At 41.6% G+C, this 24,035-nt stretch overlaps 1 protein-coding gene across 3 annotated transcripts; it reads right to left on the reverse strand.

Moving 5' to 3' along the window:
• Nucleotides 1–491: 491 nt before the first annotated feature.
• Nucleotides 492–24,035, reverse strand: LOC149311282 (four and a half LIM domains protein 5-like). 3 transcript variants are annotated; one of them, XR_016281622.1, is made up of 7 exons: nt 23,877–24,035; nt 19,014–19,188; nt 14,073–14,242; nt 12,338–12,524; nt 7,548–7,685; nt 4,170–4,243; nt 492–1,212 (listed from the first exon to the last, which is right to left on the reverse strand). XR_016281622.1 is itself a non-coding variant. In XM_089528534.1 (5 exons), the coding sequence occupies exons 1-5, from the start codon at nt 24,033–24,035 to the stop codon at nt 7,534–7,536; spliced, it is 843 nt and encodes a 280-aa protein (XP_089384660.1). In that variant the 3' UTR covers nt 6,678–7,533. The 3 variants fall into 3 exon arrangements, 1 of the variants encoding a protein (XP_089384660.1); XR_016281621.1 differs by lacking the exon at nt 492–1,212 and adding an exon at nt 2,806–2,835; XM_089528534.1 differs by lacking the exons at nt 492–1,212; nt 4,170–4,243 and having other exon boundaries at nt 6,678–7,685.

The following is a 24,035-nucleotide window of genomic DNA, read 5'->3' on the forward strand; positions in this document are numbered from 1 at the left end:
AGTCAGCTGATATGTTTAGTTCAATGAGATAAAAGATTTCTAGTGAACCTTGTTTATGAAAACTTCCCTCTCATCCAATAAAATTCTTGGAGATAACATAAACCAAGTTATGTCAGGTTTTGGCTGCCTTCCATCAGATTACATCAGCCATCTGATTGCATCAGCCATTGCTCTTTATTCAGCATCTGCTATGAGTTTATTATCAGTCAGGTCAAGCTTTAGTATTAGTTAAGTCTGCTCATGACTTTGTTGGTGTTCTGAATGTAATTATCTTGTCTATTTCTCAGTAACATACACATATTGTCCAATACACCAAGCTTTCTGTGTTGTGTTTTATATATACTTCATATTATATATATATTCTAAACCCTTTATTTATGTTTTTGAGGGTTACATTTTGTAAACTTTTACCCAAATCAGTGCTCAGGCTGTATCAAATTGATGCAATGTTTTTGGTTGCCACGCAAGTTGCATTGGCTATTTCAATACAAATTTCAAATAAAAAGCGGACATCTGTGATAGTAATATTTTTAAGGGGCTAGAAAGCAAGAGAGGGCTGTCTGAGCTAATGCTACTAATATTAAGGTGCGGGGGTGGGGTTGGAAAACAGCAAGAATCTGCTGATAAATTCTTGAGGTTAAAAATGGACAGGAGAACAAGAAAGAGTAGGCTGAATGAGGTACTGGTGGTATGATTCCTGGGGTAAAGAAATGGAATAGGGGGAATAAGAAAACAATACATTTGGAGCATTAGGTAAAGAAACGGAAAGCATTGGGCACTTCAGTTAGTAAGAAATAAATCATACGTATGAGTTCGACTCTCAGGCCTAGAAGGCTCGTTTCAAATGTTCTTCCTAGTAGTCTCTCAGCTTCAACACCTTCACAAAGCTCCCTCCATAATATTGTAGAACTGAAGTTCTGAAGAACTGTAGAAAGCAGGTGAAAGGCCTCTTGTGGGGCAATACGCGTTGCAAAATTTTTGGCTGCCACCATTGCATTATCACAGAACCTCCGAGTGGTCAGGGATCTGTTACAATCTGGCCCAAAGGAGAATTTTAGCTACTCAGCAGCCTGCTACAAAGAATTTGCCCATCACTTTCTGACTTGGATGCCACAGTTCATACCGGCCCCATGGATGAATCATTGACCCTTGCTTGTCCAGTGTTGATGGATACTCTTCCATTTGTGCAGACTGAGGGTATGGACAGGATTCCTGGAGAGATGAGATTAGTTGAGTGAATAAGGAACATGATTAATGCCTCTTTACAACAAGGCAAGGTCCCAACATGCCTGAAGGAGGGTGTTGTAAGACCACTTCTGACAAAGCCTTCCTTGAATCCTACTATACTGGATGATCATAGGCCAGTCTCCAACCTTCCATTTTTGGGCAAGATGCTGGAGTGTGTGGTGGCTTCTCAACTCCAGGAGTTCTTGGATGAGATGGATTACTTAGATCTATTTCTGTTTGGTTTCAGGCCATTCATTTGAATGCCTCTTCCAAAGTGCATTACAGAATGATCCCCTTGTCCACCCCCAGTAACCTCCGCTTTTTTTGTTATTTCCATTTTGGTAGCAAAACATTGATCTATATTTTTGAAACTTTTCTGGGTAAATGAGGAAGTTGGTTAATCTCCTGCCCCCTTTTCTTTCTGTGTTCCTCCTCACACATGTTCGATAGGGTGATTCTGGAGGCAGCTGTTTACATCGCCTCTTGTGTGTAAGTACACACAGCTACAGTAGGACCACCTAGAGCAGAATCCCATTATTTCCCAGGTCAAGTTTATTGCATTGTTTACTTCAGACATGATGCTGCAACTGAACACTGACAGGCTGTCTTTCTCCAGCCATCATTCATCATCTTTCCAGTGCCAATGCAGCAAACAGACTTCCAGACAGAAGATAAGAAAACGAAGTGGGCTGGATTCCCGTTTTTTAAAAAAAGTTTGCAGAAAAGAATGTCTTTGTCAGACGCTTTATTAACCGAGGCATTCTTGAATCTATATGATTTGGGTAGAACACTTGTTGTTGTATGCCTTTAACTCATTTCCAAGTTCTGGCAACCATAAGGCGACAGTATTTTTTGGGCAAAATTTGTTCAGGCAAGGTTTGCTATTGCCATCCTCTGAGGGTGAGAGATTGTGACTTGCCCAAAGTCACTCAGTGGGTTTCCATAGCTGAGTGGGGATTTGAACCCTGCTCTCCAGAGTCATAGTCCAGTGCTGAAACCATTACACCATACTGGTTCTCAAAGTCAACAGGCAACTTCAAGGCACAGTGCTGTTGTTTTGTGCCTTGAAGTCATTTCTGGTTTGTGACCCTAAGGTGACCCTATCATGGGTTTTTCTGGGGCTGAAAATGTGTGATGGTCACCTGTGATCAAGTATGGAATCGAACTCTGTTCTCCAGACTTGTAGTCCAATGCTCAGACCACTACACCACACTGACTACTTTTAAATAGTTGCAATAAACCTGGTGGGAACAGTGATAGAATCAAGAACACTTTCAAGAGATTTGTGTATCAGTTTCCATGGCACCCCCAGCATGCGGTATTAACCACACATAAATAATGAGGGATGCTATTCAATCCATGTGTTAAATCGCATAATATGGAAACATGCTGGGTGGAAATTTTTAATAACATTATTGGACCAGGTGCAACTCTGGCATAAATCAATATTAGCAACATTGAAGTCAACACTGTGTCTATTGATTCCACCTCAAAGTTAATTTTCTATTTTTGTTTCTTTGCCTTATTGGCTATCTTCTGATCCAACACTGATGAATTCAGAGATCAAGCAGCATCCCTTCTATCTTGACAGCAGCAGTGTTGTGCCACCTAGTGGGTGTAAAAGAGAATCCAATATTTCTAGGAAGTGGATTTATTTTGCTGCTCGATATGCATGCAGACATCCATTAATTTTAATGCTGCTTCATACTCGTGCAAGATGGTATCCATAATAATATGCATGCATTTCTACTTCTGGTATTCCTAATTCGATGTTGCATTGGAAAACTGACCAGCTAACATAAATTCTTAAACATTCATATGAAGGAAGGGTTCCTATCTTTTATAACTGTCTTTATTCTTATTGATATTCCTGTAATACAGTTGTTGTAGCTGTTGTTATGGGAGGACTGTGGTGACTCATTGGTTTAGGAGAAACTTCCTGACAGTAACGGCTGTTCGGCAGTGGAACACACTCCCTTGGAGTGTAGTGGAGTTTCCTTCCCTGGAGGTCTTTAAACAGAGACTTGATGGCCATCTGTCAGGGATGCTTTGATTGAGAGTTCCTGCATGGCAGGGGGGTTGGACTGGATGGCCCTTGCGATCTCTTCCAACTCTACGATTCTATGATTCTATGGCATTCTTTTAAAGCAATATATACTCCATATCTGGATGCGCTTAAGTGCTGGTAAAACGCTGCTAAATCTTTTAGGAAGCGTGTATGTGTGAAAGCCTCATGCGCTTCCTAAATGTCAGGGGATTGTTAGCTCCCCTCCAGCATCCCCAAATCATTCATGGACAGACAAATTCCTACGAATGGAAACTTTGAGTTCATAGGAATCCTCCCTCCAGTCCATCTGCCTTGGTCCAGGCCTCGGAGGTAGAGAGGAACTGCTGGACCTCTTACCCTTTCCCTCCACCACTCCCTTCTCCTTCTGTGTCATGTCTTTTTAGATTGTAAGCCCGAGGGCAGGGATCCGTCTAACTAAGAAGATTGCATGTACAGCGCTGTGTAAATTTACAGTGCTTCATAAATAAAGGTTAATAATAATAATAATAATAATAATCATTCAGGGATGCTGGAGGGGAACCAACAATCCCCTGATGTTTAGGAAGCCCATCAGGCTTTCACACACATGCACTTCCTAAATGATTTAGCAGCATTTTACCAGCACCTAAACACTGGTCTGAAAATCTTCATTGAAGCTATACTGCATGGGCCAAAAGACCAGCTCTTTATACCTCATGTGATTCAGGAGGACACAACTTCCTTAGAAGGACAAGGGCAGGACAGTTATTGAGGATCAAATTCAACAATGTGTTTACCATGGTGTTTGGTGAGGGACTGAGGAAGAGGTGGTGGTTGTTGTTCATACAGGGGAGTTTCACCGAAAAAAGATGTCTGTTAGTCATGTTGCATAATTTTCCTCACACGTGTAACTTACAGTTAGCATACTATGTTTTTCTTCACTGGAAAGCATTAATTTCAAAACTGCTAAGGATCGTCTTTAAGGAAACCCTGTAGTGGAAAGGAAAACATGAGTTAATCACAGGGAATACACATTCTCCTTAATGACTTGTTAACCCCCGAGGTTCAGCCTTGAAGTTCAAGTTTAAGACAATGCAACAAGTGAAGCATGATTATGTCATTAGTGGAAACGTCTTTCAAAAACAAGAAATGCACAGTTAATTTTTTAAAAAAAAGATCTTGTACAAGCCTTTTAAAAACTACTTATGTGAAAAGTGATACAAGTCAATTATTTTAGGTGAGTTCTAATTTTTGTTCTAAGGTCATACAATCCAACCACCTGGTATTTATAGATGCATTCAGTTCTTATAAATCATTGCACACATGTGTCTCCATCTGTGATTTTTATTTTTAGCCCTTGCAACCTAGTTCTTTTTCTGATAATTGAAGCCTTGTAGAGAGGAGAAATTGTATGGGAGCAGGCAGCTGAAGTTGGCAAGCAAGGATAATGCAAAGATAGGCTGGCTTGCAGGTATGATGGGGGCAACCAGACCATTACTGATGGAGTATGGCTTGTGGTACATTTTAGCTTTAGAAAAATGAGCAAAATAAAACTGCTGATTACAAATATGGATCCCAAGCATTAAAAGGGCAGCACAGACTACTGATTGTAGCTGTCTGTCATCCTTTTGGCTCAAGAAATGCTAGCAGGAAACCTGTAAACTATCCATTTACAGTAGAATGTATGAATAAGGAAAGTGAAAAGGCCAGCACTTTCCTAATAGGCAAATGTCCCCCTTCTTGAAAACAACTGTGAGCTATTAGGTACTGGTTTGTGTACTTCTGTTACATTCTTTGTGCTTCTAACAACAACAAAAGACCAGTAGGAAAGGGCAGGTATAATAAGCCTACCTTTTCCATGCCAAGAATAGTATGTAGTAGTTTGGAATGGGCACAGTGTAATCCTCCTTGCACCAAATGACACTCACATATGGCCATTTGAGGTAAGCAGAAAGATCATTTTGTGTTCCTTACTTTTCAGCATGCAAGGGCCTGCTCCTCTCTCACGTGAACCAGAGTCTTGGCTACTTACAGGTGTACACAGGTCAATAGCTAGCTCTTTTTGTTTGAGATAGGAATCAAGTAGCTCTCAAGATGTTAGGGAACTGCAACTCCCAAAATCCTTCCCCTTCACTCTGTGGGGAGTTGTACTCCAACTATGAGTGGCATCCTGTTAGAGACCTATGTGCACATAAGTGTGCCTTAGACATGTTTACGTCTCTTTTTATGTTGGGTGTGGGCTTGTGCCTTGTTCAAAGCCTTCTCCCCAGGTAAGCCCTGTGAGGGGCCTCTGCTGCTGCTTACCTGTGGGGATGGGAGAGAATGGGAAAGCAATCAGAGGGGTAAGCTGGAGCTGATCTTGGCTCCATGGGGAACAGAAAGAAAGGGCATTCCATTTGTGAATGCATCCCCATCCCCCAAGCTGAAACCAGATACTTCATCATGTGAATCCCTTCCTCTTCCCTTTCATCCCCACCAGTAAGCAGTAACATGGTCCCCTTCTTCTGGGGCTTGAAAGCTGCCAGGACAGAGGGAGGAGACAGAGCTGTGAGGTCTAGAGCATTACACTCTGCCTGCTCAATGTAGGATCTCAGCCAATATCTGTAAAGCAACATAATTCCTATTCCATTGTAGATGATGATCTGGCATAATTAGCATTGAATCCTGATAATGTGAATAAAGGAGCTTATCCCATTAACAAATAAGCCAGTTTACCTCTTCCGGCTTGAATTCAGGATCTGGGATGCCCCCTGGATGTTATCATACCTAAATCGCCACCTATCTAGCTGGGATGCTGTCGCCTGGATGCACCCGGGTCGAAACCTCGCTCAACCAGCCAATTTTTTAAGTCGGAAGCTCCTCGACTTCAAAAAAGTGCTGGCTGGGCGATGCTTTAACACAGGATGCATCTGGGTGGCAACATCCTGCCTAAATCGGGGACAATTTAGGTATGATAACATCTGGGGGCATCCCGGATCCTGAATTCTAGCCAGAAAAAGTAAACTGTCTTATTTGTTAGTGGGATAAGCTCCAAAGTTGAGAGTTTAGGATCTTTCCAAGCACATAAGGGTAACATAGATTTTTAAAAAATGTTTTCACTATTATAACTGTTTTAAATATAATTCTGGGTGCTGAATTTGAAAAATAAAATAAAAATGTTGTTCCACACCTATTTCTCTTCCTTTTTTCTCCATTCAGTTGTTACTCAGCTTTGATTAAGTGAGGATGCTGATGTTCCAGTGTGATTTCTTTTAGTGTTTTTGAATGGGATTTCTGTTGTTTCATATCAACAAATTAAAGTCTTCTAACAGACTTTTACCTCTTTTGTACTCTTTGCAGGATAATTCTTCGAAGGATAATATTATTCAGTCACATATCACAATACAGAAACATCAAAGACTCTCAGTTTTTCAGGCCTGTGTAATCAAACTAGTACAGGAGCTCACTCACTCCAAAACAGCTTGGTAGTCCATAACATTCTAAAGTTCGCACAATTTTGTGACCTCCAGTAGATAGTGTCATTTTACCAAGTGGTTTCTAGAACATGGCCACATAGCCCGAAATCCCACCAAAAAATATGGATGCCGGCCATGAAAGCCTTTGACTCCACAACAGCTCTTTCTGTTGTACATTTCTCCTATTCCCAGTACAAAACTTGACATGTCCATCCATCTGCTAGATTTTTGAAAAGGACAAAGGCATCCACCAGGTTGGTGCTACAACCATGGAACTCCTATGAGACCTCTAGTTTGGTATGGGTTGATTTTGCGATATTATGCAGAAAGACAACACCAGAGGTAGCAAACTTCCCTTTTTTGTTGTTCTGCTGTGCTGTTCTTTCACCTTTTTGGCCTGCCCACCCCCCAATGTTTGTTGATGACCTATCGGTTTAAAAAGGACAGAGGTGGTGCCAGGAAAAGATGCGTATTGTGCTGTTGGAAAAGTCCTGTTTTCTGTTTCTTCAGCCATACTATCTTACAGCCTCTCTTTATTAGAATTTAAGGACAATATCTCTGTTGAAAAACTGTACCTCCCTGTATTTCAAACAGCAGAGTGCACTCTCCTCCAAGGAAAAGAAAACAAACAACAAACTCTTCCAGGTTAATACATATTGGAAGCTGTTTTCGTAACAAGAACAAGGGTTATTTAAAGTGGTTACAAAGAAGGTACACTACTACGATAGAACAGCAATTTATGCAACTAAACAACCATTATACTTGGTTGACAGACATCTGATGGCCTAGCGGTGAAATTTCAGAGGAAGTAAATGGATCTCTTGACTATGTGGTGTTACCACAAAGGCAGCAAAGGATTCTCCCCTGCTGGGCCAGGAAGCCTTTTCCCACCAAGGAGCTGGAACATTTCCCACATTTGAAGCAGTCACTGTGCCAGTGGCGATCCTCAAACGAGATAAATTTGGCTCCCCCGAGAGCTGGAAAGAGAAAGCAGGGGAAGATAAATTAAACTGCATGTGTACCTTTCAGCAGATCACAAAGGCATTCAGTTTATGCTCTAATAAATAAAGTTCTTTAGTTTATCCCAAAAAAGCCTACATGAATTTCACATAGCTGGAGGTCAACAAATGAAGCTGTTTTATGTTGAAACAAGCGGTAGTGTGCCATCTCATTGCAACATGTAATATGATGCTGAGCTATGGGTCTCATGGGAACAGTCTGGAAAAATGTTTTAGAGGGGTTTTTATTTGTTTGTTTGGATTACAACTGTCAGAAATACCCAGCTATTGTGGTTATTGGACAACTGAACATATAACTATGAGTTATTATCTACAATACACAAGAAATTGAGCATGGATGAGTTCTGTTTGTTAACCGCACCACACACAGAAGGGTGTGTGTGTGTGTGTATACAGACAGTGAACTCATCACATTTACTGGGGTTCCACAGGACCCCCATGAAAGTGGGAAAATGCCCTATTATTTTCTATGGGACTTGAATATGTGTGAGTCGCTATTTTTGCAAGGGGGTCCAGAACGGATCCCCTGTGGTTTGGGAGAGGCTACTGTGTATATATGTATATATAAGAGACAGCCAGTGTGGTGTAGTGGTTGAAATTTTGGAATATGACTCTGAAGACCAAAATTCAAATCCCACTGGGTAATTGTGGGCAAGTCACACACTCTCAGCCTTAGAAGAAGGCAAAGGCAAAGACAAATCCCCTCTAAACAAAACTTGCCAAGAAAACCCCATGATAGGGTTGCTATTAATTGGAAACAATGTATATAGTGTCTGTGAATATGCATGTATGACAGGAATTTTCTCCTTGGGCCTGCATACAAAGCACTAGGCAATAAGTAATGTATACAAGATCTTCAACCTGGTTAATTTCTACAATCTAGGTAGTAAATCCTTTCAGTTTTATTCTTATACAAAGGATTTTATATTTTATAAAAAAAAATTCTTTTCTTTTTTAAGAAAATACACTGTAGACTTTCATTGTAGAGTATCCTAAAAAGTCAATTTCTTGGGAGCTGAGGAGTATTAGTGCCTGGCTGCTTGAAATTAACCTTTCATGCACATGAAATCCCAGAGTTCACTACACATCAAAAAAGGAGAGGGGAGAAGAAGGGCCAAGTCATAGCTGATGGAATTTCCTTCCTTCCTTTCTTTCTTTGAATTTCAGGATTAGTAATCTCTTGGCAACTTTATTCCTAGGAACTGGGGCAAGAGGACATTCAATTTATTTTTAAGAGATCTGGCTAATGGTCTTAAAGTACTTTTAAACTGCTTCTGAGTGTTTGCCAAGCATTTAATTATCTGCCATTTAAACACAAATATATAAACCAGTTTTTCCCTCCTGTTACTGGCATGATCTGTTCTTCAGCTTTGGGAATTTAAAAGCTGCCAAGCAAAGATAGATGTTTCTAGCATCACATGGACAAAATTACACACACACACACACACACACACACACACACACACACACACAGTCACACCCCAGAAGACATTTAGATTCCCATTGGCGCCACCCCCAATGGACTATCTAAAGTACAGAGGTTTCCCAGATTGCATGTATAGAGAATGTTTGAATTGTACTGAGGAAGGAATAAGAATTTTAGCTGCTGAAATGAGAGAGAGAGAGGGGCAGACAGGTGAGTTGTTTTTGTTGTTGTTGTTGTGCCTTCAAGTTATTTCCAACTTACGCTGACCCAAAGGCAAACCTATCATGGGGCTTTCTTGGTAAGATTTGTTCAGAGCAGGTTTAGTAAGGCAAAGTCTTATTTACAGTTAGTTATGCTTCAAACAGTTCTTTGCCCGTCGCTCTTCCCCACAGACCTTGTTGTATCCCCGGCTGTCTCTCTCTGGAGACAGTTGGAGGCCAGCAAAGGTCTTTGGGAGGAGCCACCGGCATGCGCATCCTCCTCCCCCATCTTTTTCCCGGCCTTCAACTGTCTGGAAGAGACAGCTAAAAGCTGGGAGAAGGCTGGGAGGAGGTGACAGTGGTGCATGCCTCTGGCTTCTTCTCCCCAACGCCATTTTCTGGCTGACACCTGGAGACCAAGAAAAGGCAGGGAGGAGGAGGAATGGGCACGCGTGTGCCTGTTCCTTCTTCTCCTGGCCCGTGCCTGGCGAAATGGGGTCTCGTGCCACCCGTGGCACACGTGCCATAGGTTCGCCATCATAGCCCTATGCTTCTCAACCAGAACCCTACCTAACCCCCAATATGCTTCTCAACCAGTGGAGGGATTCAAGGGGTACTTAGATCTAAACAGGTTGGTGGCTGGCTGGCAACCTACCTGTTGTTGGTGTCACCTCTGGGGAATGCATCAGCTCTGACTGAGTATAATTCTCCCAAACACCAGGAACAAGACAGCATCTCCTGCCACACCTGTTGTAGGCAGGCCCAGTGACATAGCTATTTCCAACGTCAATTTGTTGCTTCCAGGCCTACAACTTTTACAGGTTGAAGTGGTAGTTTCACTTTGCCTAATGCCAGCAGAGGTTTAATTTTGTGCTAATATAGATGGGCACTTCTGAGAGAGGTGGCTGAATATCCCCCCTTCCCTCCCTAACACTCAATGGCCCAAATACTCTTTGGACCATTTGCATGGGTACGTATCCCTTACCCATGCAAATGTCCATTTTGGGGGCACTGCAGTGAATGATACAGTAGTCCCTTGGTATCTGCTGGGCTTTGGTTCCGGCACACCCACACATCCTGCTGTGGATACCAAAATCTGAGGATGCTCAAGCCCCATTAGATACAATAGCTTTCACCCAATTTAAAATGCAAAAACAAATTTAAAATAAAATTTCATCCAACATGCAAATACTCTTAAGAGTATTCCAGCCATGACATTTTTGTTGTTACTGTGTGCCTTCACGTCACTTCCAACTTATGGTGACGGCCTAAGGCAAACCTATCATGGGGTTTTCTTGACAAAATTTGTTCCTGGGAGGTTTACCACTGCCTTCCTCTGAGGCTAAGAACATGTGACTTGTCCAAGGTCACCCAGCAGGTTTCATGGCCAAAGTGGGAATCCTGGTCTCCAGATTCATATTCCAACACTCAAACCACTACACCACATTGGCATCCCTTATATAAAATTTTTTAAAAAATCAAGGTTTGCTTTTTGGGAGACATGTAAGTATTTTCAAACCATGGATATTTGAATCTATGGATATGGAGGACCAGCTGTATTCTCATCCTCCCTCTGCAGTGCCCAAAGCCCACCCAATTTACAGTAAAGCTCTTGAAGCCCCCACCCCTCAGTATGGCCATTCTGTGCTTTGTGTGGAGAAGGCAGGATCACAGAAGCATCTGGCTACATCCCTGTAGCCAGACATGCAATGATGACATCAGTGCTGAGATCTGCAGGGGTCCTCTGGGAGTCTCAGCACATATGTCATAATTGTGCATCTGGCTATGGAGTTGTTCCTCTGATCCTGTCTGCTTGCTAAGAAGAATGCAGGGCATCTTGAAGGGCCTTACGGTAAGTTGGGGGAGGGTATACAGCACATGTTCGCTAGCAGATATTTAGGTTATACCGAGGGGATTAGATTGAGGCCCATAAAATGTAGTATCACTCACACATATCACAATGTCTTCACATGCCAGTCATTGACTGCCATGAGCAGTGCAAGTCAATACAGAATATGGGTTGAGATCCTACAGACACAATTATGAACATGTAACTACATATCATCTCTTGACCCAGCTCCACAAACCTACCTTAACAGTTGTCAGCTACACTGAGTGACAGCAGTCTAATGTGCTGGTGACTGGGGTGCACCAAGATGATATTTTCAGCCCCTTTCTTTCAGCAATTTGCAGTGTGACAAGGAGTTGTTACAGGGGTCCCATTTCTGATTGTTGCATCACAAATTACTGTTGGGTGGGGGCTGGAAACATCATCTTGCTGAACCCTGATCACCAGGAGAACAGACCTTCACCATTTGGCATGGCTGCTGGCTGTTAAGGGAAGGTTGGGGGGGAGATTTCCAATTGTGGCAATAATGTCATGATTGTAAACTTGAATACAGATCAGTTACAAATGGGCAGTGTGATGCAGTGGTTTGAGTGGTGGACTACAACCCTGGAGGCCAGGATTCAAATTGCTGCACTGCCATGGAAGCTTCCTGGGTGACCTTGAGCAAATCACACACACCGAGCCTCAGAAATGCTGTGATGAGTTCAGATGAAAAACAGAGCAGATTCACTGCCTCACTAACATGAAATTATGAGCTGCTGCTGTTAAGACCAAAATTGTATTGGTGCCCTATGCCTGTCCAATGTCCACTGCACCAGTGTAAGTCATTTTGGAGCAGGGGACAGCAGAGAAAGCAAACTCAACTGCCATCTGAGCTGCCCTGCTGGCTTATAAGCAGCTTAGGAGTGTACAGGTCAGCTTTCTCTCCTGATAGAAATGACTTTCATCCATGTCCCCTCCCATCACAGTGTGTGGCCATTTTTCCACTTATGCCACTGCTCTCCACACACAGCTGTACCCTAGCCAATAAGATTGCTGGATAAGGGCCCAGCCCACAACTGTTTACAATGCAGACATAAAAAGTACAAATGCTGTCAATGGCTTTCTTTGAAGATGCCAGCCAGATAATAGTTACCTGTAATGGGTTTGGTGCAGGCTGTGCATTTCTTTCCGTAATGGCTGCTGAAGCACTCAAGGCAGTAAGGAAGTTCATCTTTGGAAATAAACTGTTGTCCTGCAAGCTGTTTCTTGCATCCACTACAAAGGAAGCATTCATTGTGCCATGGCTGGTCATGATAAGTCACACCACCAGTAGTTATCACCTAATGAATATGAAGTGGGCATTAGGAAAAGCTGATGAGCTTGGTAATAGTTTTAACCTTCAGAATTAACAAAGCCTTTTCACAAAGTCTTTTTACACTTTTAATTCTGCAGTGTAAATGCAGCCAAAGAAATAATGTCCATTAACACATCAGTTTCATTAACTGAGGAATACCTGTATTAGTTACTAGTCCTTGCTTAGTTTCTTAAATGCTGGAGATCAACCTTGCCATGGAGTCATCTTCATGAGAAGGAAAAAAAACACCTCTTCTCACATCTCTGTAATACTTATTTAGCCTAGATATCCTAAGGACACCATATCCCATCTGCTCTTGGGAGATAAGAAGGGTGAATCCTAGCTACCACTTGGATAGGAGATTATTAATAGATCCAAGGAATACTGGGTGTATTTCAGAGAAAAGCAATGACAAATCACTTCTGAGTGTTCCTTGCCTAAGAAAACCCTATGAAGTTCATGGAATCACCATAAGTTGATAGGTGAACTGAAGACACATACACATGGACAAAATCCAATTATCAGTTCCAATTAGAGTGGACCCACCGAATCAGTGGAACTTGTGAAGTACCCATTGATTTTATGGGTATGCTCTAATTTGGATTATCCATATCCATCTCTTTTGCTTTCCTTCCATTGGAGAAGGCACCAGGTGCACAGCTGAAGGGGCCTAAGGGCAGCCAGATTGTCTCCCCTTGTGATTTGGAAGGGCTATAAACACTCCACCACACTCCCTGGGGACCACAAGGAGCCCTACAGAGCATTTCACCATGATATTGGAACCTACTGGACACTTTTAAGCCTGGGAGATGCCATTTTTCCAAAAAGAAGTGTTAACCTCCAGTATCTTTCTTGTTTAAATTTTTTTCCTATGATTAACATATTCTTGTGGGAAGGGGACCAAACCCATCAAGAAGTTTCCCCATATCCGCTGGGGGACGTTTTTTGGGGGGGGCAAAGCAACCTTTTTGCCAAAACCTTTTTTGGAGGTTATCTTAGAGGCTTGGTGACTTCTTTGATGAAATGTCCTTTATTATAAGCATGATCCTTAGCACCTCAGTCAAGCCACATGTCACTAATCTTTCTGCTTCTGCTGCTAATTAGAGCAGCAACAAAATGTGTGGCATTTTCAAAGTGAAAAGCATCAAGATGACCCCAGTGAAATTGTAGACAATACATGGCAGCTGGGGAGAAAGAAAAAAGTGAAGTACACATTAGTGCTCTGCTCTAAACGTTCTGTGTGCTCTGGTGCAATATGCAATATTCTGTGATATATTGATTGTCCTTCCACTGAAATGGCCAGAAGATGGACATGTTACATTTTTACTATACACTCCCACTCACTCTCATACGCCCCTCAAGGAGTAGGCCATAAAAACTGTTTGGCTCTCAGAATGCTGTTCCTGAAAGAACAGAACAGAAAGGGAGAGGTCCCATAATAAATGGTATCAAAAGCTATTCTCTTTCCAAGTGCAGCAAACCCATCATGATGAAAATCTTAGCTTGCCAGCTGTATATGCACTCATTGTGTTACCTTTTTGCAGGAGTAACAATGCTGAGCAAATTGCTTCTCAAAACAGGGCACGCAGTAATTGTCATCATCCTTGGTAATCAAAGGCTTTGTTCCTAATGGTTGCCGACAATGTTGGCAAACAAAGCAAGCTTCATGCCAAAAGTTTCCCTTAAACTCCATTTTACGAGAACCTGTAAAGCAAATTGCAAATTCAGTCTGATTATTGGCCCGTTGCTGGCATTTTATAAATGGTAGTTTAAAAAAGATACTATCTTTGGATTTCCCCCCTGTATCACTCATTATTAAGTACAGTAAAGTACTCAATTATTGAGTACATTTACAGCTACAGTCAAGTTTGTTTTGGTCAAATGCAAAAGGTCAATACAAACCTAATTCCAGAATATATAAACAGATTATATATATATATATATATATATATATATATATATATATATTGTATGTGTATATATATATATATATATATATATATATATGGAAGGAGGAGAAATATTATGCTATATGTTGGATCCCTCTGCATTTTATCACATTTACTTCAACATTTTCTCCCTAAGATTTTACAGTTTTAGGAAATCTTGCCCTTTTTATATGTTTTATGCTTTTCCTAATGAAACAGAAGAAAGAAGGGCTACTGAATTGTTATTGCATATGTTGAATCAACACACAAGAAGGGGGTAAACATTAGCTTTAGCTTCCTCTGTTCCCAGTTCCATCCTCTTCCTCCACAGGCAGAATGATACTTCATGTGAATCAAAACCCTGAATTTCCAGATTACCAGTTAAGGTGGAGACTGTCCATTGATAGTGAATATCCACTTCCACTTCATCCTTTTATTTTCCACATGTAGGGGGATAACAGTGATGACAACTGATGAGTATGTGTATGGAGGCAAGGCTAAGACTAGGATGTTCCTCATCTTGGTGTGTCGATTCAACATGCAAAAGAACAACTAGACAGGGTTAGACAATCAGAAATATTTTACAACTAATTTATCTGTTCCCTAATGAACTGCTCTGTGAGAACAATATAAACAGAATAATGTAATAGTGAACAAAATGAACAGTGTTATACAGTGGTTTAAGCATTGGACTAAGACTCTGCAGACCAGGTTTTGAATCCCTGCTCAGCCATGGAAACCACTGGGTGACTTTGGACAAGTCACACTCTCTCAATGGCCATCTCTGAACAAATCTTGCCAAGAAAGCCCTGTGATAGGTTCATTTTAGGGCTGCCATAAGTCTGTAATGACCTGAAGGCACACAACAACAACACTAGTAAGCAGCAAACATTTGTCAAATGAATAAGCTACACACATACAAAAGCACTAGTTAATTGGAAGTTTCCAATTCCATCTTTTCTGAGAGGGCACTTCAGGGGCATTGTTTGAGAATGGATTACTGTAACGTATTTTACTTGGAGCTGTTTTTTGAAAAATGTTTAGAAACTGCAGGTGGTACAAAATGTTGCAGCCAGATTGTTGACTCTGGCTGGTTACAGAATGCACACAGCTCTCTTTTTACAACAGCTTCATGGACCCCAGCTCCAATTTTGGTCACAATTCAGAATGCGGGTCCTGATCTACAAAGCCCTATGGTTCACATCCAGGTTATCTGAAGGAAGATATCTATCAACTGGACTCTGTCCAGTCTTTAAGATCTGTAGGAGGAGGTCCTTACCTTATTTCTTTCATCCTTAGAGATAAGCTTGGTGGGAACATGTGGAGCTTTCTTAGGGGCTGTACAAACAGCCCCAAAGGGGCAGCCTCTTCTTTAGACGGATTTGGGCCATGGCAACCTCATGCTGCAGCCCCAATCTGACCTTTCCAGGGCGCCATAGCTATGTTGCTGCAACTATACGGCACTCCTTCAACGCTGCATTGTATGGACGCAGTGCTGTAGGATCATCATGGTGCTGTGTGCCATGTGGAGCATCAGGTCATCCTGGAGTCAGGGTGTGCATCATCTGGATGCAATGTCCCGACTCTGCTCCCAGGCCAACCTTTCAGGCCAGTCTGAACAGGGCCTTAGTGCCTGGTCCTAGATTCTTATTCCCAAAGGGATTCCCTGTTTGACTTTATAGAGGAAACATAATGTTATTTTATTCCCCTTGCATCTTTGATAACTAAGTTGAAATAGATATGCTGGATATTTGGTGTTTTAATGTGTTTATTAATGTAGTGTTGGAAAGTGTTTTCATTACTCTTTTAAATAAATGCATAAGTTAATATGCATAATTTACTGTGTTGTATTAGATTTATTTTTTTAAAAAATATTTTAAGCTGCCTTGCATCCAGTAGGAGGAAACAAGCAAGCAAACAGCCATGTGACGGAAGCTTTAGGACCCAAAAAGAGGAGGGAGGCAGATCATGAGAACAGCTCTCTTGAATATATAATAATGGAATAATAAAAACAATGAGGCTCTAATCAGCTCCCGTGTGTCCTGTGAAGCATAAAACTATACAGCCTCTTATTGAATGAATTAAGCTCCTTTTTGAGATACTAGCAGCTTAAAACTGGGAGAGTCAATACTGCTTGATTGCATTTTAGCATCATGGAGGACCCACAAATTATTTCATTACTGTACTTTACCTGCACCAGTAAACGTTTTTAGTGAGCTTGTTATCCTCTATTTCATTCTGTTTAAAGTATTAGGGAGAAATTGCCACAAATATGCTGGGATCTGAGCCAGTCATTGTTCTGAAATAAGTTCATTAACCACACCGTTCAAAATGCTAAGGAAGAATTGTTTCTTAATCCCTCCAATTGGGAAGTCCATTTTGTGGCTGAAAACCAGGCAATAAGACAAGACAAAACAACTAGATATAACTCATGGGCAGGCAGAAAGTGTCTAGGTGCCCTCAGATGTTCGAAAAATGTCAGATGTCAGTGCACCTTGACCGTTCACTCTACATCTGTCATTTTCAAAGACCAAGCATGAGACAGCTTGAATTGAAACTTTTTTAAAGGAAGAAAAATGGATTTATGGATTGACAGGGCTCTGCTAAGAAGCAGTTGCTTGATTTGTAGTTTTTCCAAGGGCCATGTTGGGAAACTCTTTGAAGTGGAACCACTAAGAGTGTTTCATTTCAAGGGAGAAAGATCTCATTAAAACCCATTAGGACAAGGGTGTGCTAGGTGTTTTTAAACAGAGGCTGGATAACCATCTGTCAGGGATGCTTTGATTTAGATTTCCTGCATGGCAGGGGATTGGACTGGATGGGCCTTGCGGTCTCTTCCAACTCTTATGATTCTAATTTTTGTGTGGTTTTTAACCCCCAAACTGGCCAAAATGACCCAAAACCACTTGCAAATATAGGACTTTCTCACATGGGAGAAATTGGGCAAAAGCGGGGATTTAAACTAACCTTATCCCATAAAAATTGGGTGATGTGCTGAAGATTTTCACATGACATCACGATTAAAGAGGACTAATTGTGTCAATAACCAGGTAATAAACAGCAACAAATCATTCACAGGGGAATCCCTGTGGTTATTGCTGGGATAAGTCCTCTTCAATCATAACGTGTGTGAAAATCTTCAGTGCAATCATGCAATTTTCACGGGATAATGTTAATTTAAACCCCTGCTTCCCTCCCCATTTCCCCCTGTATGATAAAGTCCATAGGAGTTTACAAGTTACAACACTTAAACAAGATATGCACAAATAGCAAATTCCATGAAATGTGAAACTGAAGAGTAGGGAACAACCTTTGGCTCGAGGGCCAAATTCAGTTGCAGAGAAAGTTTACAAGGGCCACATTACTGTAGTGGGTGGGTAAAAAAATACTGGCATATTTTATTTTACAGCTCTCATTGCGGGCAACTACAGTCACCTCTCCTTTTTCATTGGGATCCATTCCGGACCCCTTGCAAAAATGGAGTTTTGTCTATATTCAAGCCCCATTGGCTTGAGTATAGGTATGGGTGCATGGGGATGTGTAGGTGCGCGCCATGGGCATGCACCCCATTCATTCTCCCTCCATTAGTCCCTTGCGCATAAGACCATGAAAATGGATAGAGGACTATGAACCTTAAGAGAGCCATTTCCACATTTTAGAATGGTACACACACACACACACACACTCCCACAGAAACAGCAAAACCTCCAAGTGATGGTGTCATGGGCAAGGGCCACACTGTGATGCTGAGAGGGTGACAGTTGGCCCTATGGCCTAACTTTCTCCTCATTGTATAAGGACTGCATGCCCTTCATCTCTCCTGATTTGGCAGGGTCTGTCATGATTCATTGCCTCCCTTCACTTTTTCAGCTTTATTTAAAATGTCCCAGTTTCTCTCTCCTCCTACTACTTTCCCACTGTCATCAGCTTACATTTATAGGTACAAAAGGTAAAAGTAATGGCACTCCATTCACCTAGCAGGAGTGGGAGGAGGGGTGGAATATTGCTCTTCCCAGTAGACTCAGGCAAAAGCAAATGGTTGTAGCCTCTTCTAGCTTGTGTTTTCATATTTTTGCAGTCTTCACCATACTCTGATGTTGCTTGGCCACTCATGTCCTGGTTTTCATCTGTGAAATGTTTGAGGGTATAGGACTTTGCTTACACATCCAATAAAGTACTTGTCTGAGAAAGCTCTTGGAAAATGTTTTCTCCTGACACAGTCATACTTTTGCCATGCTAACTAATGGATCAAAGTTTATTAAAAGTATCATATAATTCTATTTAGAAAGAGCCAACATGATGTAGTGATTTGAGCATTGGACTACAGCCCTGGAGACCAGGGTTTGATTGCCTGAACAGCCATGGAAATCCACTGGGGGACCTTAGGCAAGCCGCACACTCTCAGTCCCTGAAAACCCCATGATAGGTTAACCCCTCGGGTCACCATAAATCAGAAAGGATTTGAAGGCACACAATAACAACAACAACAACAATCCCCATTTAATCACAGTGAACAAACAAACAGCAATCACTTCTTTTTCTCTTACCAGGCATAATGGTTCTTTTGCAGTGGAAACACTTGGATGAATACTCATTGGAATAGCACTCTGTGCACAACAGGAGCTCGTCTTTGACTGCAAAGGGCTTCTCTACCAAAGACTTTTGGCACTTTGCACATTTGAAGCACACTTCGTGCCAATGGAGGCCTTTATAAGCAAGATCCTTTGAGATAGTAAATGTATGTTAATAAAAAGCATTTGACTCCTTGAAAAAATCCAGCTGGACAGAATCAAATTGGAAGGACTGATGAACTGCAGGCTTCAGGATCATTGTCAAAAGTGACCTGAAAGGTGATAATATTCTATTGTTTGGCCTTGGTCTTTTTTGAAATGTGTGTGTGGTGTGGTTTCTTCCCTGTTCTCCAATCTTGTGGTCTACTTGACAAGACTGTCTATTTATCAGAAGTCATAAAGAGAAAGACAGTGTGTCCTTTTGCACTTCTACTCTGGAATTAGTATACAACTAATAAAGGGCTAATGAAACAAGTGTCCCACTATAATCATGATTTTAACAAATTTAAATTGTATCTGTTCTAACATGTGATAGCCATACAGTTCACAAAATATCAAATTGCCTTACTTTCAATAAGTCTGTTGGCTCATGTTCTTCAGCCTTTCCTTACTTTAATCTGCCATACAATTTGGTAGGAGGCCCAGCATAGAGTAGTGGTTTGAGGTTGGACTATCACTCTGGAGACCAGGGTTCAATTCCCAGCTTGGCCATGAAATCGACTGCATGACCTCTCAGCCTCAGAGGAAGGCAATGGCAAACCTCCTCTGCTCAAATCTTGCCAAGAAAACGCCTTACCAAGAAAATGTCATTACGCTTTAGGGTCATCATAAGTTGGTAATGACTTGAAGGCACACAACACAATTTGGTAGATGGGCCAAAATACCCTAAAGACACCAACGCCTATTTGATCTTGGAAACAAAGCAAGGTCAGTCCTGGTTAGTACTTGGATGGGAGACTGGAAACAAATACAAGGTGCTGCAGGGTATATTTCAGAAGAAGGAACTGGCAAAAAAAAAAACTCTTCTGAATATAAGAAAACCTTGTGAAATTCATGGGATTGCCATAGGCCAACTGGAGACTTGAGGGCATACATACGCGCGTGTGCACACACACACACACATACACTTAGATAGACTGAAGAAGCTGCCTCAGACAACAGTTATGGGGGGGAGGGATTAAATTTTTGCAAGAAAGATCTGAGAGTGCATTGTCACTTTCCTTGGGTAGCATAAGCTAGCCTGCTGTCCTTTGCTGTAATGGTGGATGTTCTAGCTTTGCTAGTGTTGAAAATAAGATGCGGCTATGAATTTGGTCAACTTCTGTTAATAGAATGGATGGTGTTGCTATTTTGTCCTCCTCAGACAACAAAATGTCTTGAGCCTGCCTGGTGCAAGGTTTCAGGGAGGAATATTTTTCAACCCCTATGAAAGATTTCAGGGATGGAAACTGGCAGTTTTAGGGGCTGACTAGCATTAAGACTGGCCTGGGGGCAGAGTTGGGGCATGGCATCCATATGATGCATGCCCGACTCTGCTCCCATGATGGTGTGATGGCGCGCAGCACCAGGGCACTCCTCTGGCACTGCATTTACAAACACAGCACCAAAGGAGCACCTTAAAGCCATGGCACTGTGGCTATCACACGCTTTCCAGGGTGCAAAAAGGAGACGCCTTTTGCAGCTCCTTTTTGTGCCCTAGAAAGGCCACATTGTGGCTATGGTGTGTAGTTGCCAAGGCCCTGATCTGGTGCAGCTGGAGGTGGCTGCAGGCCACCCCTTAGGGGCAGTCTGCATAGCCTCTCAGTACACCAAACAGGTACTTCTACCACTGAATTGTCAGCTTTCAACTCAGATTCTCTCCATTTGACCAATTTTATGTGTTTCCCCCCACTTAACAATTTTAAAATTCAATGTTTATAGGGGTCTGGCAATGTAGAGATGGAGACAGTCAGACAGAGCGCGAGTGGGGGGGGGGGAGAGATGGGACTGCCCAACCTACCATTTCCCCATCAACCACAGAAAGCACAATATTAAAGTCAAAGGAAAAAGCAGATTTCCATGCTATTTACAGGCTCCGTTGTGGTGTGGATAAATCTAAGGAAAATTTAGCCTGAGATATGAGAGAAAAGATTAATAGAAACAAACTCAGAGAAGTTAAACTTTGTTTTCTCTTGATTGCCCCTGTTCCCCAGAATATGTCATTTCTGTGATGAGTGAGGAGACATTGAGAGATAAACAAAATTAAGTTGTCATTTAGTGAATAAAATATTTTAATCCAAACACATCTATTTTGAGGAATCTTGCTTGTGGAGACAGTGTTATTACATATAAATGATAAGTGTCATTTATTTTCTAGTGAAACTCTCCTTGAATCTTAGCAGCTACACTAGAGGCCATCTGTAGAATAGACTAAGGGAAGTCATTTTTCATCAGTTATTTGTCAGTGGAATTTATTTTAAAAGTTTTTCTTGATTTTATCAGTTGAATTAAACTCAGAACAGAAAAGGAAATCAGCACTGCAATCTCTCTGGAATGAGTTCTTAAAATGATACAACTTGCTGGGTTTTTTAAAATATCAGATATTAAAGACACTAGGATATTATATTGAGGTTAATGGAACAATTTAACATCCCCCTGTATATAAAGCTGCTGAATCTAGATGATGAATGGGACCCATTCTATTAGGTCTACTGGGAATCTGCAAACCATTAAAACCTTCTGTATCTTTCCAGGAGATTAATGTCACAGTTTATAAACTAATCCAACATTCCCCAACCTGTTCCCTCTCACAATATGGCAGATTACAACTTCCAGCATCCCCAGCCACAGGTCCTGCATGGCTAGAGATTGGTAAGAAGTGTTAAGTCTGGAGAGATTGGACTGGAGAAGATTGAACAGATGCTAAATGTTACTTCTTTGGACTATAATTCCAGCAATCCCTAAACCAGTTTACCCACTGCTCATGCTGGGGAGTAGATTCTGGGAACTATCACCCAAATAATGTCATTTCAAAACTCTGATACTTATTTTATGTTGATACCTTTTTCTGAAGGTTTTTTTTTTTGGGGGGGGGGTGTCTTTGTTTTCTTTTTGGAAGACATAGCTTGTGGATCAGCACATCACCCCTTATTTCATACACAACCACTGCAGTCAGTTTTATGCTTAGGCTGTCTCTGACAGAAGAAAACTAAATGCCACTAGGAAAACTCCATTATGAGTTTATGGTGGGCAGCAGTGTGCTGAGTCACCAGCATCAGGGATTAGTCCAGGGGCTGGCAAAGAGGACTGGCATCCCACCCCCTCACTCAACTACAAGGGTTACTAGCTTCAGTTACTCTCCCACACAGAGGCCAAAGACTGGCACAGATAACTTAATGAATCACAGCAGCTAATTGCATTGAAGCAAGTACTTGAAAAACCTGCAGGCAGCTTTAAATAATTGATTTGTCCCTCTTCCTCATCTCTTATATCTAACAGACCAGTAATGAGTCAGCAGTAGAGCTAGGTAGCCGAAGAAGGATGATAAAATTTCCCTGCCAGCAGGCCTGGGGCCAACTCCCTCCCTCATACTTACATCACCAAAACTATCTATCTATCTGGAATCCTAGACTTGGAAGAGATCTCAAGGGCCATTCAGTTCAACTACTGCATTGCAGGAACACACAATCAAAACACCCTGACAGATGGCCATCCAGCTTCTGTTTCAAAAGCTCCAAAGGAGGAGACTCCACCACTCTCCGAAGGAATGTGTTCCACTGTCAAATAGCTCTTACTGTCAAGAAGTTCTTCCTAATGTTTAGGTGGATTCTCTTTTCCTGTAGTTTGCATCTATTGCTCTTTGTCCATCCTATCTATCTATCTATCTATCTATCTATCTATCTATCTATCTATCTATCTATCTAATCTATCCACCGACCCATCCATCCTATTCTGTATTGCAATTATGGATTTATAAACTAGAATTGCAGATCTATAACCACCATATCTGTAGAAGCAAGAAATACAGATCTGTAATCAGTACTTAACCCCTTCCCACACCTTTACAGAACGTGGCTGCATTGGATAAAGGAGGAGGTCTTTTCAGATCCCCATCAGATCTCAAGGAGGAGGATGTTTCCAGCCCCTTTCAGCAGTGACTGAGGCTGTGACTAGGAATTGCAACAGGGATTCTTCTTCTGATTGTCACAGCCTCCTTCAGTCATGGGAGAGGGCTGGAAATGTCATCTTCCTTGAGCCCTGTTTGACAGCTGATCCTTTGTCCAATGTGACTGCTGGCCATTAAGGTGGGCTTGGGAAGCGTTGGGGTGGCGTGGGTCAGGCCAGGAGATGTTACTTAGTTATGCATATGTAATTAAGTTGTCAATGTGGGATATTGGCAAACTGAGTGTGTCTATATTTTGAAAGTATTGTTTTCTAAAATATTTTATTTAGAGTGATTCTGCTCTTATTAGTAACTAACATTAAAAACATCTAGGTTAGCTGAATGGAAGTGAGCAATGCTGTGTAGTGAGATGATTACTCAATTTTGGATTTTAAGTTGATCTTTAAAAGATCCATGCAAGATGTTGGATTTAGTTTAGTGATAGGGTTCAGCCTCTTGAACAGCTTCTTTAAAGGTCAAACTAAGACCTGGCATGGATTTGTTGGCCCACTGACAAGAAAGTCACCATCTGTTGTTGGTCCTTTTCCCTGAGCAAGGAAGTATTATATTTGGGGACAATCTCAGATTCCTCCCTGTTTGTGACAGCAAGGCCATTAAAGAAGTTCTGGGTGTTGTAGTAAAAGCTACATTTTTTTTGGATGAGCTGTAGATTGTGAGAATAATCCACACTCTCTTACCTTGGAGTCGCATTCAATAGGCTTCTTACACTCTTCACAGAAGTTAGCAAAGAGGCTGTCATAGCACTTCACGCAGTAAGGATGTTCCTCTTTCATGGCATACCGTTTTCCACATAAGGAAGCCATGCAGTGATAGCAACTAGACACCTCACTTGCCAT

The sequence above is a fragment of the Sceloporus occidentalis genome, unplaced genomic scaffold (genome assembly GCF_023333645.1).
Source record: "Sceloporus occidentalis isolate IW3139 unplaced genomic scaffold, rSceOcc1.0.p SCAF_6, whole genome shotgun sequence".
NCBI classification, from domain to species: Eukaryota; Metazoa; Chordata; class Lepidosauria; order Squamata; family Phrynosomatidae; genus Sceloporus; species Sceloporus occidentalis.

What these genes read in the sequence shown, in the direction of transcription:
- LOC149311282 (XM_089528534.1), bottom strand. Translation starts at nt 24,035, where the DNA reads ATGGCAAGTGAGGTGTCTAGTTGCTATCACTGCATGGCTTCCTTATGT. An exon ending in CTATTGAATGCGACTCCAAG is followed by an intron (nt 19,189 to 23,876) that starts GTAAGAGAGTGT and finishes ACTATCTCAAAG; the next exon opens with GATCTTGCTTATAAAGGCCT. An exon ending in ATTGTTACTCCTGCAAAAAG is followed by an intron (nt 12,525 to 14,072) that starts GTAACACAATGA and finishes CATATTCATTAG; the next exon opens with GTGATAACTACTGGTGGTGT.